Source organism: Phoca vitulina, unplaced genomic scaffold (genome assembly GCF_004348235.1).
Source record: "Phoca vitulina isolate PV1807 unplaced genomic scaffold, GSC_HSeal_1.0 scaffold4, whole genome shotgun sequence".
NCBI lineage: Eukaryota > Metazoa > Chordata > Mammalia > Carnivora > Phocidae > Phoca > Phoca vitulina.
In genome coordinates this window covers 44311686-44328618 of record NW_022589707.1, presented here as the reverse complement: position 1 = coordinate 44328618, position 16933 = coordinate 44311686, and the positions used below count along the sequence as shown (strand labels likewise).

Sequence of the window (16933 nt, the reverse complement as noted above, 5' to 3'; positions counted from 1 at the left end):
CTGTTTCCAACTTGAATTTAGGAATGTTAATTGATTTTAACATTCGAGATACAAGAAGCCATAAGCTTCATAGATTTATGTTTATTTACTAGCTGTTTAAAAAAAAAAACAACCATAATGAGAAATGGTACTGTTGGAACTAGTATAAGTAACTAATACTATTAGTTAACTAGTACCAAACAGAGATTACTGGGATCTCATGGACCATGGATTTTCTTTATTCTGAAGATATTGTTGGAGGTCTTGTTTCTAAATACATTTTATCAATTTGAGGTAAAATGCCCTGAGGTAATTACAGGTAATTAACAGAAAGCAGCAAATTGATGGTTTCTTTGGAGATGTTTAATCTAAGTTCCGTGTTAGTATTTGTCTCATTTTTTCCCAGTGTCTGGTGAGATACATTGACTATGGAAATACTGAAATTCTAAATCGATCTGATATAGTTGAGATTCCTTTGGATCTGCAATTTTCTAGTGTTGCCAAAAAATATAGACTTTGGGGACTACAGATTCCTTCTGGCCAAGAAGTTACCCAGTTCGATCAGGCAAGTCACAGATTTTAAATATTTTTGTTAATGGAAGTAAAGCTATGTATTTGACACAAAATATAAATGTAGTTAAATTCTGCTGATTTTTTAAAATATAAAAGCCTGTATAAATTAGTGAAAAATACGAATTATAGAATAATTAAAAGTAATTATGTAATTAAAATATGAATTATATAATGATTCAAAAGCAATTATTTGTACTCATCTTTGCTAGGTAAACATTCGTGATGATCAGAGTTGTATATGTGTATATATTTACATAATAAGTGTAAATAGTATCTTCTCATGTGAAAGCTTAGAAGAGTCTCTTATAATGGAGACTTGCTTTTGAGGCAGTATTTATTACATAAAAGTGATCTTTAACCTAGCCCTGGCCATAAATATCACAAAACTGAAATTAGTGGAGTTGTGAATTAATCAGATTTTTATCATTTTGGCAAGGGTTCATACTGTTTGGTGTAGTAGTTTTCAATGATGTTCTATCTAGATTCTAGTTTGTATCCATAGATTCTAGTTTGTATCCATTTCCATTAAAGTTTGGGTTAGTAACCTAATTCTGGCAGCCATCTGATAATTTCAGGGGTAGTCTTAATGGGAATTCTACCTCCTTTTAAATCTGTGCAATAATGATGTTCTTTTGGTGCGTGTTAATGCTGTTGAGATATTATTGCTAAGTAATCAGATTTGCATTTTTTTTTTTAAAGATTTTTATTTATTTATTTGACAAAGAGAGACACAGTGAGAGAGGGAACACAAGCAGGGGGAGTGGGAGAGAGAGAAGCAGGCTCCCCGCGGAGAAGGGAGCCCGATGCGGGGCTCGATCCCAGGACCCCGGGATCATGACCTGAGCCGAAGGCAGACGCTTAACGATTGAGCCACCCAGGCGCCCCCAGATTTGCATTTTTTTATTTAGCAGCTCAAATGACTTATGTGGAATAGTAAAATTCACAAACCTCTTTGCCTCTTTTTTTCTGTTTGTTTTGTTTTGAGAATCTTGGAGGTTGTTGGGCATAGTTTTGTCTGCAGTATAGTTACTTATAAAAAACATTTCTGTACTTGGAACTCAGACTTTCAGAAGTACATAGATATTATTGTAAAATTACACCCCTAAATTTCTGGTTTAAAATCTGAAGTTTTTTATGTTTTCCTTTAATCTAGATGTTTTGACCAAGGTAGGGGCTTGTTTTGAATTTCTTGTATGCCTAGAACCCTAGAATCTTACATTTAGTGACCTTAGAATTCCTCTGCTCTCACTCTGTTATTTTATAAAGAAATCTGGTCTAGAACAATTACATGACTAAGTATTTAAAGTCATGAAGCTAATTATGGCTGGGTGAGGGCTGGAACTCAAGTCTGTTGCTGTTCTCATGGTAAGGTGATACAAAATTTATGTTGATTGAAACAAATATGAATCAAGAATAAAAGGTCATTTTTAAAAGTTAGTTTTGGAACTGAGGAGTAAACTTTAGTTATTGGGAATGTTTTGTATGCGTCATAGATTCTTTACAGGTGGTATTATTTGTATTTGCATGCTTATGTTCGGTAAAAAGACTATTAGCTGTTTTCTGGAAGAAAATAGTTACTCTTGAATGTCTCTGCTTAGGAAGCCCATGTTTAGCGGTTAATTCTCAGCTCAAGGCTCAAATATAATTTCCTATCTAGAGTCTTTGCTAATACCCACCGCCCATTCCCCTGTAGCTGTTTATCTAGCATTTGAACAAATGAATGAATAGTAGGGATTTAGTTTAAGAGAGAGAGAGAGAGGAGAGACACTTCCAGAGGGTGACCTAGGCACTAAAATACCCTCAGTACGTTTTAAACCAACACTTTGATACCCATGTTATAGCACAGTTGAAATTGATACTCAGAATAGTGGTTACAAATGCTGAAGATCACATGAAGATTTATGCCCTAAATGCCTTCCTTATTTTGAAAATTTTATGTAGAATCAGGGAATGAGAGCCTAGAGATTGGAATTTGGGTTTGAAAGATTAAAGGCTTTTTAGCCTGTTTTCTAATATATCCAGACAAGATTAGGTAAATTAAAATAGAAAGCAAGTGATGCTTTCTTGGTTTTGAATAAAGCTTACCAGTTTGGGAAACACAATGAGATATGTCTTAGAAAAATGACATCATCCTTTTTTAATCATTGAAAGCTCTGTATTCTAAAACAATGACCAGATTTATTTATTTATTTTATTTTATTTTTATTTTATTTTTTTAAAATATTTTATTTATTTATTTCACAGAGAGAGACATAGTGAGAGCAGGAACACAAGCAGGGGGAGTAGGAGAGGGAGAAGCAGGCTTCACGCGGAGTAGGGAGCCCGATGTGGGACTCGATCCCAGGACCCTGGGATCATAACCTGAGCCGAAGGCAGATGCTTAATGACTGAGCCACCCAGGCGCCCCAATGACCAGATTTATTTAAAAGATAAATCTTATTTATGCCTTTTAAATACCTAACTATGTTTTAAAAATAAATAAATAGATCTCTCTTTCCGGCATGCAAGATTTAATGGGAACTATAACACATTTCTCACTATAAAAATTAAATATTTGACATTTAAAAAAAGAATATGTAGAATATATATTTTTATGGTAAAGTATAATATTAAAAAATCCATGTATCATCTACTTGGTCTTTCTTTTTGTTAGAATTTAGGAGAACTTAGAATTTATTCCAAGTTTAGGGTTCTGTCTTTGTGATTATGTATAATTCAGGGAGAATTTTGTTGAACAACTAAATGTGATTGGTGACAATAACTAAATGGAATTTGACTTCAGGGAAAAGTCTAAAAATCAGATTTTTGCATAACATATTTTAAACAAGGAGTAGTATGCCTTTAGAGCATTCAGCTTTAGGTAATTAGAACTCTTGTGGAAAGTAGATTATTTCCACTTAAATACATATGTTGCCCAAAGACAGAATTTCTTGAAATATTAAGAATTTTACATATTTCAGCAATAATTTTCAGACACTGTCACTTCCATTAACATTGGTTAGGAGTAGAAAGTTGTACTTGATTTTAGATAGACTTTCAGCATAACGGTGATGATGTGAGCAAAGGCAAAGGAAAAAAAATTAAATTTCCTTAAAATTTACAGCCATTGACAAGTCCTTGAGACAGGCAGAGTGCCCTTCCTCTAGGAACTCAGCTGCCTCCATGTTAATACTTTGCTAAAAGCAAAAGGCAACCTTAGCTTCACATTAGCCTGACTTCCAAAATCCTGCAAGTCTCCTTTAACATGTAAAAATTCCTTTGGAAACTTCCTTTATCTGTACCCACCCCTTCCCCCCAAGATACATGTTAGCAATCATCCTCCAAGCGTATGGCCCACTGATAGACATCTGAAGGGTCTCATGACTAAGGTTTTACTAGACAGTAGCAAATGACCTTTTCCTAACAACAGCTAGCCCCTCAAGGTCCTGGAAACCTTGCTTCCAAATTCCTTAGAGAGTTACGCTTTCCCTGACCCCCTCCCAATTTGAAAGTATATAATGGGCCACTCCTCATGACCCCAGTGCAGCTCTTTTTGCCCATGGATCTTGTCCCATGCTTTAATAAAACCACCTTTTGAGAAGACATCTCAAAAATTCTTTCTTGACCATTTGCTCCTGAACCCCAACATTGTTACATCTGTTGAAACCAAGGGTTTTTGTATGAAAGAGGTTAACCCAAAACCACATTCTGATTGATCGAAATCTTAATCTGATATATTTCTATGAACTATATTTTGAGTTGGTTAGCTTTGTTTGCTTGATCTCATTTGTTGGTGATGCCTTTTGAACCATCTTTGCTATCTATATTGGTATTCTTGGTAAATTCAAGCCTCTCAGGATGTGTGTATTTAAAAATTTTATGATTTGAAAGATTTACAAAGCCCATGTTTTTGTAAACTTAAAATACTTTGTTATTTTGGTTTGTGGATTAAAAAAATTTTTTTTTTGGATGGTTAATGATGAGCATTTACCGTTTACCATCTTCTGCCCTTTCGGATGCACCCTTCTAGGTCCAGGGTTTCTTAACTTGGGGTTAAAATGTATCACAGTGCAATAATTTTCTTTGTAATTCTATGTATTTTTTATTTTATTAATTTATTTATTAAAGATTTTTTATTCATTTTTTTTGAGAGAGAGCACAAGCAGGGGGTGGGGAGGGGCAGAGAGAGAGGGAGAAGCAGGCTCCCCGCTGAGCAAGGAGCTGTTGCAGGGCTCCATCCCAGGACCCTGAGATCATGACCTGAGCCAAAGGCAGACACTTAACTGACTGAGCCACCCCGGTGCCCCTGTAAAACTATTTTTAACGTTTTGTTGAATTTGAGTGCCTTTTCTAGATACGAGAATTCATTTTTATGTGCTATACTCCTCAGGACACCATTTCATTTCATTGGGATCAAAATGGTCAACACCATCTGCTTGGTTTAAAACAATTATGCTAGGGTATTTAATTGGTACACATTTTAAAATTTATAGATATGGCTGCCTATACAGGTATTAATTCTACTTCTGGAAAGGAAGATTTCTCCTCTAAATGTGTAATTAGAATATATTCATACAAATGGAGAAGTATATTTGCATATAGCCAATAACAAGGTAAGAGTGCTTTTATAGAGTTTTCAGAATGAAGGAGTATGATTGTTTGAAAAACTGGGTAGAAACAAAATAAAGTGAAGAAAAACATGTTGGTGTAGTTGGTTTACAACTTTTTTCCTCCCCCATCTTTCTTAGGGCAGAACCTTTTTGGGGAGCTTGATTTTTGAAAAGGAGATAAAAATGAGAATTAAAGCAACCTATCAAGATGGAACAGTTATTGCTCAGGCTGAGTATGGCAGTGTGGATATAGGGGAGGAGGTGGCTAAAAAAGGATTTGCAGAAAAATGCAAGCTCAATTCCAGCACTAACACCTGTGAGGAAAAAAAATCAGATCCTGGTCAGCTTGTCCTCAGGAACCTCAAAAGCCCCATTCCCTCATGGGGGCATAGATCAAACCAGTCAGCCTTCACCCGGCCAAAGGGGCGCTTAAGGGGGAGGATGACTCTTGACCTGAAGAATGAAAATGATGCAGGAAATCATGTGACATTTCCAAAGTAAGACTGTCATGGGGTTTTTAGTCTTAACTAGTTTCTGATTCATGGTAGAAGCTCTTGTCATAGTAGAAGTCAAGGCTTATGTTTTTGGAGTCTTCATCTATGTCAGTGATTTTGAGAGATGGTACTCATTTCTATTTTTCTCAAACATGTATTCCTGTCTGCTTTTGCAGGAATATTTTCATTAAAAGCCATTTTGAAAGAAAAATCATGCCTCAGTTGTTTAAAGTTCACATACCAGCTCTTCATATTAATTCTTTTGAATATGTTTATCAAAAATAAAAATATACCCCTAAATCTGAATTATTCAGGCAAAGCTAGAATTTCAGATAAACTTTGAAGTTTTCCTATGGCTTTAAGAATATTTTAATGAGTTTTAGGGAATTACCTTTCCTTTTTAACAAAAGAGAAACTCTTTGTTCTTCCTGTGATAACTTGTTATGATGGAATTTGATTATTACAAAGGGAATTCACTTTTTAGACAATCTCAAATTATAAATTTGAAGCAGAAAGCCATGTTTAATGTTTCTAAGTACCAAACCATTTATAAACTTCTGTATCATGATCCAAGCCATGATGCCATGTCTTGGATTATGTAGCTGTTTTTGGGATCTTAGAAAAAAACTGTAAAATGGAGTGGGGTTGATGGGGAGGAGAAATTGGAAGAAACTGATAAAGAATGCTTTTTGCTGTATTTGCTGGAGTTGATATTGCTACAAGTTGGCATATATTTGAGTGTTGGCAGCATTGTTTTTGAAGTTAACTTTATATTATGGTATAAAAAGCTCAAGATGATTTAGTTTAGATTTATGATCTCTGTCAGCCTTACACAGTTTGGTTTTTAAAATGAGTGAATTTGTTTTTAATAGGGAAAATTTGACCGTTGGAGACTTTAATTTAGGGTCTAATGTCAGCCTGGCAAAAATTAAGCAGGACCAGAAGCTGATTGAAGAAAATGAAAGGCTTAAAACAGAGAAGGAGGTTCTTCTTGAAAGTTATAAAGTTCTAGAATCCAAAGTAGAGCAGACTGCCCAGGAGCTGCAGGTATGGTATGTTCACTGGTGTAAGGTAGAGAATGACCGTGTGGGTCATCGGTATACTCATCTGCTCTTCTTTGTTTAATTTGCTGTTACTTTTTGTTTTCTTCCCTTTCTCTCCTCCTCTCTCATTCTCTCTTTTCTTTATATTTGTTTACAGATGAAGTTTTTTCTTACACTCCAAACTAATCATCTTTGGATTTCATTGAATGAAAGATTAATGATTCCTTATTTATATTTCCTTTTATGTTCTTTTAAAAACTTTTAACTGTGGGAAATTTCAAACATACCAGAAGGAGAGAGTTGAATAATTAACCTTATGTATTCATCAGCCGGTTTTTACATTATTAGACACATGGGCAGTCTTTAAAAAAAAAAAAACTATACCTCCTGAGTTACTTCATTTTATTTATTTATTTATTTATTTATTTGTTTTTAAAGATTTTTAAAATTTATTTGTTTGAGAGAGAGTGAGAGAGAGAGAGAGAGCATGAGCAGGGGCATAGGGAGAGGGAGAAGCAGACTCCCCAACTGAGCAGGGAGCCTGATGCAGGGCTCGATTCCAAGACCTTGGGATCATGATCTGAGCTGAAGGCACATACTTAACCAACTCAGCCACCTAGGTGGCCCAGAGTTATTTTAAAACAAATCCCATTCATAATATTGTACTGTATATGTTTTAGAGTGTGCCTCTGGTAGAGAATAACTTCGAAAAAGACAACCATAATACTGTTCATACTTAAAAATTAACAGTAATTCCTTAATATCTTTTAATATCCAGTGTTCAGATTTCCTGGGTTGTTCTATGAATGTCCCTTAGCTTCTTCCAGTTGGGTCCTAGTTTAGGCCTGTGCCTTGCATTTTGGATGATAAATCTCCTAAATTGCTTAATCTGCATCCTTGTGTTGCTTAAAGAGTCTCCTTTATCTGCATGTATTTCCTTTTATGGTAGTTAAATCTCAAGGTTTGCTCAGATTCAGAGCATTTTTTTCTCCCCCAAGAATATTGTGTATTTTTCAAATGTGTAAGTGTTTTCTTACACTAAATGTGCCATCCTAACACTGTGTCTCCAATTCACCATCACCAACTGGATGTCGTACCATTCATTTGTGATACTAAATACCCAGCAGTTGGCACAGACCCCACAAGTTATAAGGACTCAGTCCCATACGACTTCTTCCACTTCAGATACCAGCCACAATCAGGTTCCCAGGCTACCTACACTTCTGCCTGTAAATTTGAGAGTTCCTGTGATCCCTACTCCCCTGTTCAATAATTCACTAAAACAACTCACAGAACTCAGGAAAGTGCTCTACTTATGATTACAGTTTTATTATAAAGGCTATAACTCAGGAACAACCAAATAAAAGGAAGAGATGCATAGAGGAAGTTATGATGGGGATGAAAGGTGGAGTAGGGAAGCTGGGGATATTTAGCCTACCACTCTACCAGTACATGGGTTTGTTCACCAATCTGGAAGCTCCCTAAAACCTAATTATTTGGAGGGTTTTTTTTGGTTTTTGTTTTTAAATGACCATTTCATTAGGTCTGATTGATGAAATCATTGACCATTGGTAATTGAACTCAATTTTCAGCCTTTAAATCCATATGTGGCATTCTCCAGGGAGCTCTGCCTCATAAATCCATAAATCTTGGGTTCTGTCCATTATAACTAACCTTTTATTTTTATTTTTAAAGATTTATTTATTTATTTTAGAGCACACGCTCGAGGCTGGGGAGAGGGGAGGGGCAGAGGGAGAGGGAGAGAATCCAAGAAGACTCTCTGCTGAGCACAGAGCCCTATCTCACAAGTCTGACATCATGTCCTGAGCCAAAATCAAGAGTCTGGATACTTAACCGACTGAGCCACCCAAGTGCCCCATAACTAACCTTTTATCTGGAGATATCCTACTAAGGAAGGGCATTTCAGAGATAAGGTCTCTTCTCCTTAGAAAATAGTCTGTTTCTTTAAAGGTCTAATTGATAGGGAGATTAGTCACCTGCCTTTTATTTTTTTTCTCTGGGGGTGTTCCCCTGTCCTCTTCCATCAAAAAGTGTAAATGGTTTACAGGACATCTGTTGTACCTACTCAAGATATAAAATGTTCAGTTCCACTTCAGAAAGTTCCTTGGTGCCTCCTTACAGTCTAACCTCTCTTCCTCCCACTCAAGGCAACCACTGTTCTGATTTATATCACCATAGTTTAGTTTTCCTGGTCCTGTACTTCATAAAAATGGAATCCTCTGATATGTATTCTTTTGGATCTGGTTTCATTCACTGAACATAATGGTTGTGAGATTTATCTATGTTGCGTATATTAGAAGTTTGTTCACTTTTATTACGGAGTAGTATTCCATTGTAGCAATATACCACAGTTTGTGTTTGTTCTAGTTTTTAGTTGTTATGAATAAAGCCATTGTGAATATTTTTGTATAGGTCTTTTTGTGGACATATAGCATTCATGTATCTTGGATTACGGAGATTCTTTCCTCAGCAACATCCAGTCTACTGATAAGTGCATCAGAATTGTTCGTTTCTGCTCCAGTGTTTTTGATCTCTAGTATTTCTGCTTCTTTATTAGAATTTCCATCTCTCTGCTTTCATTGCCCATCTGTTCTTGCATGCTGTCTAATTAAGTACTAGAGCCCTTAGCATATTAATCATATCATGTTGAAAATTTCTGGTCTTGACAGTTGAGCATCTATCCATGCCATGTCTGAGTCTGATTCTGATTCTTGCTTTGTCTCTTCCTCTGTGTTTTTTGTCTTTTAGTATATATTCTCCCTTTTCCACTCACCCTGCGCCATCTGGGTACATGCGCCATCTCTCTCTCTCTCTCTGTCAAATAAATAAATAAAAACTTAAAAAAATAATAGTTTCCCTGAGGGCAGATCTTGTTAAGAACAGAATACTCTAGTGTAAAATGCTTCCTTTCCCCCTTTCCCTTTTGGAAGCTTGAGAGGATTTTTCTCTTATATTTATACTGTGAGAACGTGGTAGGGATCCTGGGGGTGAAAGTAGAGGCATCCTGATGACCGGGTCTGCCTGGAGTTTTTAACTCTGAGTTGTTCACACTGAGTCTTCTGCAATTGTCATTTGAAGTTGAGGTTTACCTACTCCAGACTGGTTCCCTCAGAGGTTGCTGCTCCATATGAGTTGTGAATGGCTTTTATTTCCCTGTCTGTCTCTCCAGTTTTGGGGGCAGCAGTTTGCCCTGTGACCTCATCTTTCTTAAAGATCTAAGAAGGCTTGTTGATTTTTTAGTTTGTTCAGCTTTTTACTTGTTGTTAGGATGGTGTAGTGACTTCCAGGCTTTTTACATGCTGGACCAGAAACCTGAAGTTCTTAATGTTTTCAAAGTACTGATTTCTGTATCTGTTGGTTTTTAGAATTTATTTCTTTTTTCTTTTTCTTTCTTTCTTTCTTTTTTTAAAGATTTTATTTATTTATTTGACAGAGACGGAGATAGCAAGAGCAGGAACACAAGCAGGGGGAGTGGGAGAGGGAGAAGCAGGCTTCCCGCTGAGCAGGGAGCCCGATGCGGGGCTCGATCCCAGAATCCTGGAATCATGACCTGAGCTGAAGGCAGACGCTTAACAACTGAGCCACCTAGGCGCCCCATAGAATTTATTTCTTTTTTAATTAATTAATTGATTTTTTTACTTTATGATTGCCTTCCTTCCTCTTTCATTTGCCCTTTTATCTTCTTTAGATGGAAATTCATATTATCGTTTTTAATCTTTTGTTCCTTATAACATTTAAAGATACTTCCTTTTAAGTACTTCTTTATCTATAGCCCACAGATTTTGATACTTTGTTTTTATTGATTAAACATATTCTTAGAATTCTGTGATTTTTTTTTTGAATCATCAATTATTTAGAAGTATATTGTCTAATTTTCACATATTTGGAGATTTTTTTCCCCTAGTATATATATATATAAAGATTTTATTTATTTATTTGACAGAGAGAGACACAGTGAGGGAGGGAGAGGGAACACCAACAGGGGGAGTGGGAGAGGGAGAAGCAGGCTTCCTGCTGAGCAGGGAGCCTGATGTGGGGCTCGATCCCAGGACCCCTGGGATCACGACCTGAGCCTAAGGCAGATGCCTAATGACTGAGCCACCCAGGCACCCCTCCCCCAGTATATTTTTGTTACTGAGTTTTAGTTAATCTCTTGATATTAGCATACTTTCTGTGGTTTCAGTTCTTTTATTGTGATTTGCTTTATTATCCAGCATATGATTTGTCTTGGAAGTATTCCATGTACTTTAAAAAATTATGTGTAGGGGCGCCTGGGTGGCTCAGTCGTTAAGCATCTGCCTTCGGCTCAGGTCATGGCCCCAAGGTCCTGGGATCGAGCCCCGCATTGGGCTCCCTGCTCCGCAGGAAGCTTGCTTCTCCCTCTCCCACTCCCCCTGCTTGTGTTCCCTCTCTCGCTATCTCTCTCTGTCAAATACATAAATAAAATCTTTAAAAAAAAAAAGAAAGAAAAAGTTTAAAAAAAATAATAAAAAATTATGTATATTCTACAGTTGTGTGGTGAAGTATTCTGTAAATCAAATCGAATTAGCTGATAGTGTTGTTGGAGTCTTTTGTATCCTGACTGATTTTTCTGTCTACTTGTTCTATCAGTACCCAGAGAAGAGTGTTGAAATCTTCAGATATTATTGTGGTTTTGTCTGTTTCTTCCTTTTTTCTGTTAAGTTTTACTTTGTGAATTTGAAACTTTGTTATTAGTTGCATACATATTTAGAATAGTGTCTTCCTGATGAATCATCTTTATGTAATATCCCTATTTATTGCTGGGGATGCTCCCTGTATTGAAGTCCACATTGCCTGATATTAACATAGCCATGTTTGCATGGTATATCTTTTCCACCCATTAATTTTTATGTCTCTTTTTATCTAATAAGTGTGTCTTATGAGCAACATACAGTTGAATCTGAGCTTTTTCATCCAGATTTATAATCTCCTATCTTTTAATTGGAATGTTAAGCTAATTTTCATTTACCTTAATTATTGATGTGGTTGGGTTTGAATTTGCCATCTTTTCTGTTTGTCTTATTTGTTCTTTGTCTTAAAAACCATACTCATTGTTTTTATCTGATTTCCAGGTTTGGTGTTTTTTTTTATACAAGTGGACTAATAATCTCAAGATATTTGAGAACCAGCTTAATTTCACAAATCTTTTAGATCTAAATGATTCTTTTCCTCAGTATTTTATAGTTCTCTTTCACATACAATTCATTAGTAATTTGTATTAAAGATTTGTTTAATGTCTTTGTGAAACATTAAGTACATTTTCAAAGATTTAACAACTTTTTATTTTCCCACTCTTTATTTAATTTCTTAGATTTATATAATTTATAATAATTTATATAAATTTGGAGTAATTATAATAACAATTCCAGTGGCTATAAACAGAGTTAAGAACAAACATAACTGATTCTTCATGGTTATCCTACTCAAGAAAAGGGAGCAGAAGGGCATGAACATACCTGAGTGTAGCATACTAGTAATAAGCATAAGCATTCAGTATATTCTGGTTCTCTCTTTTTATTTAACTGAAGAATTGGAGAGAATATGAGGCCTAAGGAGCATGTTGTTCAAATACTGAGTAAAATTTCTGTGTTTATGTAATACCTGGTTTGGAGTATAATTAGACTAAAACTGCCAGGTCTTTATTCATATTACTGTTCTATACATTATTTAGATAATCATGGTAGACTTGAATTTGAGATACTACTCAGAATCAGGGAGCTTAATCTAGCTTGGGTCAAAGAAGTGATGTTTTTGATTGTTTTGTAATGTAAAATGACACAGGACTTTTTCAAAAAATAAATTGTCATTGATAATCTTTTGGTGTCTCTAGGGATCTTTTATCTTTTTAAAATTTAAGTATTAAGACATAAAATATGTGAAATTTGTTTCTGTTTGGCTTTTTATTAGAATGAAAGATGAGTCTGTAATCTGTGTGAAGGCAGAAGACTGGAATAGATTATCTTTTTCAGATCCCAACCAGTAGGGAAATCAGTTGTCCTGTGGTTTAAACATTTAAAAAAAACCCTTTTTAAAGGATTTATTTATTTATTTATTTTAGAGCAGGAGTGAGAGAGCATGAGTGGGGTGGGGGAGAGAAAGAATCTCAAACAGACTTCACACTGAGCCCAATGTGGGGCTCACTCTCATGACCCTGAGATCATTACCTGAGCCAAAACCAAGAGTCGGATGCTTAACCGACTGAACCACCCAGACGCCCCCCAGTTTTTTTAAAGTAATCTCTATGCCCAACATTGGGCTCAAACCCATGACCCTGAGATCAAGAGTTGCATGTTTCACCAACTGAGCCGGCCAGGTACCCCAATATTTTTTAACCTTTAAAATTTTAGTTATGCCTTAAAATCATTTAAGTGACAGTAGAAATATAGTTTCTTGTTTGAGATTCACTAGGATGTGCTTGTTTTTTGTTGCAGCAAGAGAAAGCGACTACCATGGATTTGACTAAACATTTAGAAAGCACTCTGAAGACTTGTGTAGGTACCAGAATGGAAAATCTGGCAGCTAAGGTTGAAATATTGAAAGAAATTAGGTAGGTAAAAGCATATTTTTGAGAAGGATAATTTTAATTTTTATTTATTTTTAAGATTTATTTATTTAGAGAGAGAGTAGAGGGAGGGGCAGAGGGAAAGGGGAGAGAGAGAGAGAATCTCAAGCAGACTCCATGCTGAGCACAGAGCCTGACTTGGGGCTCGATCTCAACCCTGAGGTCATGACCTGAGCTGAAATCAAGAGTCGGATGCTTAACTGACTGAGCTGCCCGGATACCTTGAGAAGGATAATTTAAAATAATTGCTAATTAATTAATGCTTTGTTGAAATTATATGCCCACCATTTTTCCTTTGACACTTAATCTTTATTTTTTTTATTTTTTAAAGATTTTATTTATTTATTTGACAGAGAGAGAGAGAAAGCAGGAACAGAAGCAGGGGGAGTAGGAGAGGGAGAAGCAGGCTTCCTGCCAAGCAGGGAGCCAGATGTGGGGCTCGATCCCAGGACCCCAGGATCATGACCTGAGCCAAAGGCAGACGCTTAATGACTGAGCCACGCAGGCACCCTAATACTTAATCTTTATATTTTTATGCCTTTAAAGAGAGAAACTAGAAATACTTCTGAGATAAGTTTTATAGTGTTTGTGTCAGCATTCCTTTGTCACTACATGGAGTTATATTGTTCTAAAGTCATCTATGAGAGTGAAATTAAAAAACACAAGTTCTAAGTGGTAGTTTTATGGGAAACTACTATGCCCATTGTATTGCTTGGTGTTATTTTTAGGCTTATACCAAAACTAAAGATTTGAAAGAAAAAAGTGGTTTTCGTACAGTCAGAAGAAAAGTGGTCTTCGTGGAATCAAGAGAAGAAATTGGTTAGCAAGTCTTGTGCAGAGTTTATTCAGCATTTGTCAGACTCTGTATATGATTTATTTAGGTATTATATTAATAGATGATTGCCTTATTGTTGGTTAGGGATAATTTGTCACTCTTTTCTGGAATGTGGAAAAAAAAATAGTTCTCAAGACAACCTAGTTCCCTTTTCATGCTACACAAAGAACTTAAATCAGTAATTCATTTTCTCACATACTTTGAAACAATAAGAAGATGGTCATCTGAATTAAAACTGTGTGTTGGTGTTTTGTCCAGTGGAAATTTATATTCTCCAGTATAAATCCATCAGTTGTCATCTGGTTTATAAGCCTCTAGATAGTTTGAGTAATTTTGTCCCTCTAGAGCCTGATCAACTTTTCATGCACTACCAAAAATTAAGTGGCTACACTGCCACAGCTATGAGACAGACTTAGGACCAAAATAATCCAATATGTTTTAGTACATTTTTGAGGAAATAATGTGCTATTAGAATGGTGGCAGTCTAGTTAGAAACTAGAGAAAAGAATATGGATGGACCTTGTTGGTTTTGCTAGCTGGCCTGCTTCTCCAATTGCTTTTTTTCCTTTTTTCAACTCCACAAATGCTAGTCTGCTTAATAGGGTACAAGAACTAATGTGCCTGCAGTCTTAGTAAACAAGATTGGCTAAGTCTAACGTTTTTAAAGAATTATTCAGAAATCTAACTGTATACCAGCATTGAAGGTGTATCTGATATCATTTAAAGTTCTGCAGACTTTTGAAGTTGTCCTTTATGTAAAAGTTTTTTTCTTTTTTAAGATTTTATTTTTATTTATTTGACAGAGAGAGAGCACAGGCTGGGGAAGTGGGAGAAGTAGGCTCCCCGCTGAGCAGGGAGCCTGATGCGGGGCTCGATCCCAGGGTCCTGGGATCATGACCTGAGCCGAAGGCAGATGCCCAACTGACTGAGCCACCCAGGCGCCCCTATGTAAAAGTTTTTGATAAAAGTTTTATTTGATTTTTTGCTCAAATGTATATATATTTTTAAGATTTATTTATTTATTTGAGAGAGAGTTTGTGTAAGCATGAGCAGGGGGGCAGGGGCAGAGGGAGAGGGAGAATGAAAATCTCAAGCAGACTCCCCGCCAAGTGTGGGGCCCAACGTGGGGCTCCATCCCATGATCCTGAGATCATGGCCTGAGCTAAACCAAGAGTCGGATGCTTGGGCGCCTGGGTGGCTAAGTTGAATAAGCGACTGCCTTCTGCTCAGGTCATGATCCCGGAGTCCTGGGATCGAGTCCCGTATCGAGCTCCCTGCTCAGCAGGGAGTCTGCTTCTTCCTCTGACCATACTCCCTCTTGTGCTCTCTCTCAAATAAATAAATAAAATAAAATCTTAAAAAAAAAGAGTTGGGGGGCACCTGGGTGGCTCAGTCGTTAAGCGTCTGCCTTCGGCTCGGGTCATGATCCCAGGGTCCTGGGATCGAGCCCCGCATTGGGCTCCCTGCTCAGTGGGAAGCCTGCTTTTCCCTCTCCCACTCCCCCTGCTTGTGTTCCCTCTCTCGCTGTGTCTCTCTCTGTCAAATAAATAAATAAATAAATCTAAAAAAAAAAAAAGAGTTGGACGCTTGACCAACTGAGCCACCCAGGTGCCCCATGAATCAAATATATTTTTAATTACAAGTTATACCAGTTAATTTATGATTTTATATAAGGTTTTAGCAAGTACCTCTTCATAGCCAATGTTGTATGTTTTAAGTTTAGACCATTATTATTTAAGTGCAACTTTTTCTCACATCAACTTGCAAATTTCTTAATCTTTTCCTTTTTGCTTATGTTTTTAAATAGACGTGTCAACATCAATGTTCATTTTGGAAATGACCTTTCAGATGCTATGCAAGTGTTAGATGAAGAGTGCTTTACTACCCCAGCTTCTTTGACTGAATTAGAGAGAATTTGGGCAGAATACAATCTTGCTCAGGAGAACATACGAACTTGTGAAAATGTGGTGGGTCAAGAATTTTTCTCTATTATGGTTTTATTTATTGATCATAAGGGGATATCATTTGAGAAAGAAGGATTGTAGATATTATAGTAATACTTTGTATGAAATATTTAATTTTTACAGCATCTTCATATTAATAATTTGATTCCTAATTTTATTGCCTTGTGAAAAAAAAATAGGATAGATAAATGGTGATTGTGGATAAAGTGTTAACAAAATCTTTTCCCCTTTTGCATGAACAATTGAACATTGGTCAATTCCTTCTCTTTTCCCTTGGTAATTTGGTAAAATGGTATTTCAGTCATGTTACTAGGCAGCATTGGCTAGGTAAATCTCCCTAGTTGATAATTTATATCTGGACTTGAGGAACTTTAAACTACAGATACTTGGTGGGGGCTCTTGCAACTGGGCATACCATCCTTGAGGAACTTTGGCAGCTATGCCTATAAAAGATGGTGGCTTTTGAGGGGGATGAAGCTTATAAGCTAGGGTGGCTGTGATACCTGCTAATGTGTCTTGTCTTTGGGTCTGAATGGTGTGTTTTATGCTGCAGTATTGGACTCTGCCTTACTATTAAATGCTATTTAAGCCACCCATTATTGAGAGGTGGTTATTAACGGGTAGGGGAGGGTATGAAGAACAGATTATTTCCTATGAAATCTTTATTAGCATAGGTACAAGTATATTTCCTCTCACAATTTTTAGTTTGTATTGAGCTGAACAGAACTCCTTGTTTTTCATATAAAGATACTTACCACAATCATAGCTTTCCATAGTACCTATGAGTTCTGTACTTGTGTTTGGAGTTGCCCCATTGAATTATTGGTGGTTTCTACCTCTGGGGATTGTACC

General features: G+C 36.4%; 1 protein-coding gene across 2 annotated transcripts in view; it reads left to right on the top strand.

The window, feature by feature from the left end:
- Positions 1-16933, top strand: part of STK31 (serine/threonine kinase 31) — an 81789-nt gene that overhangs the window by 14914 nt on the left and 49942 nt on the right. For both annotated transcript variants that reach the window (XM_032401218.1, XM_032401217.1), the window contains exons 6-10: positions 386-544; positions 5280-5638; positions 6508-6682; positions 13152-13267; positions 15925-16084. In XM_032401218.1, the coding sequence (XP_032257109.1) occupies positions 386-544; positions 5280-5638; positions 6508-6682; positions 13152-13267; positions 15925-16084 (969 nt within the window). The remainder of the gene's footprint in view (positions 1-385; positions 545-5279; positions 5639-6507; positions 6683-13151; positions 13268-15924; positions 16085-16933) is intronic.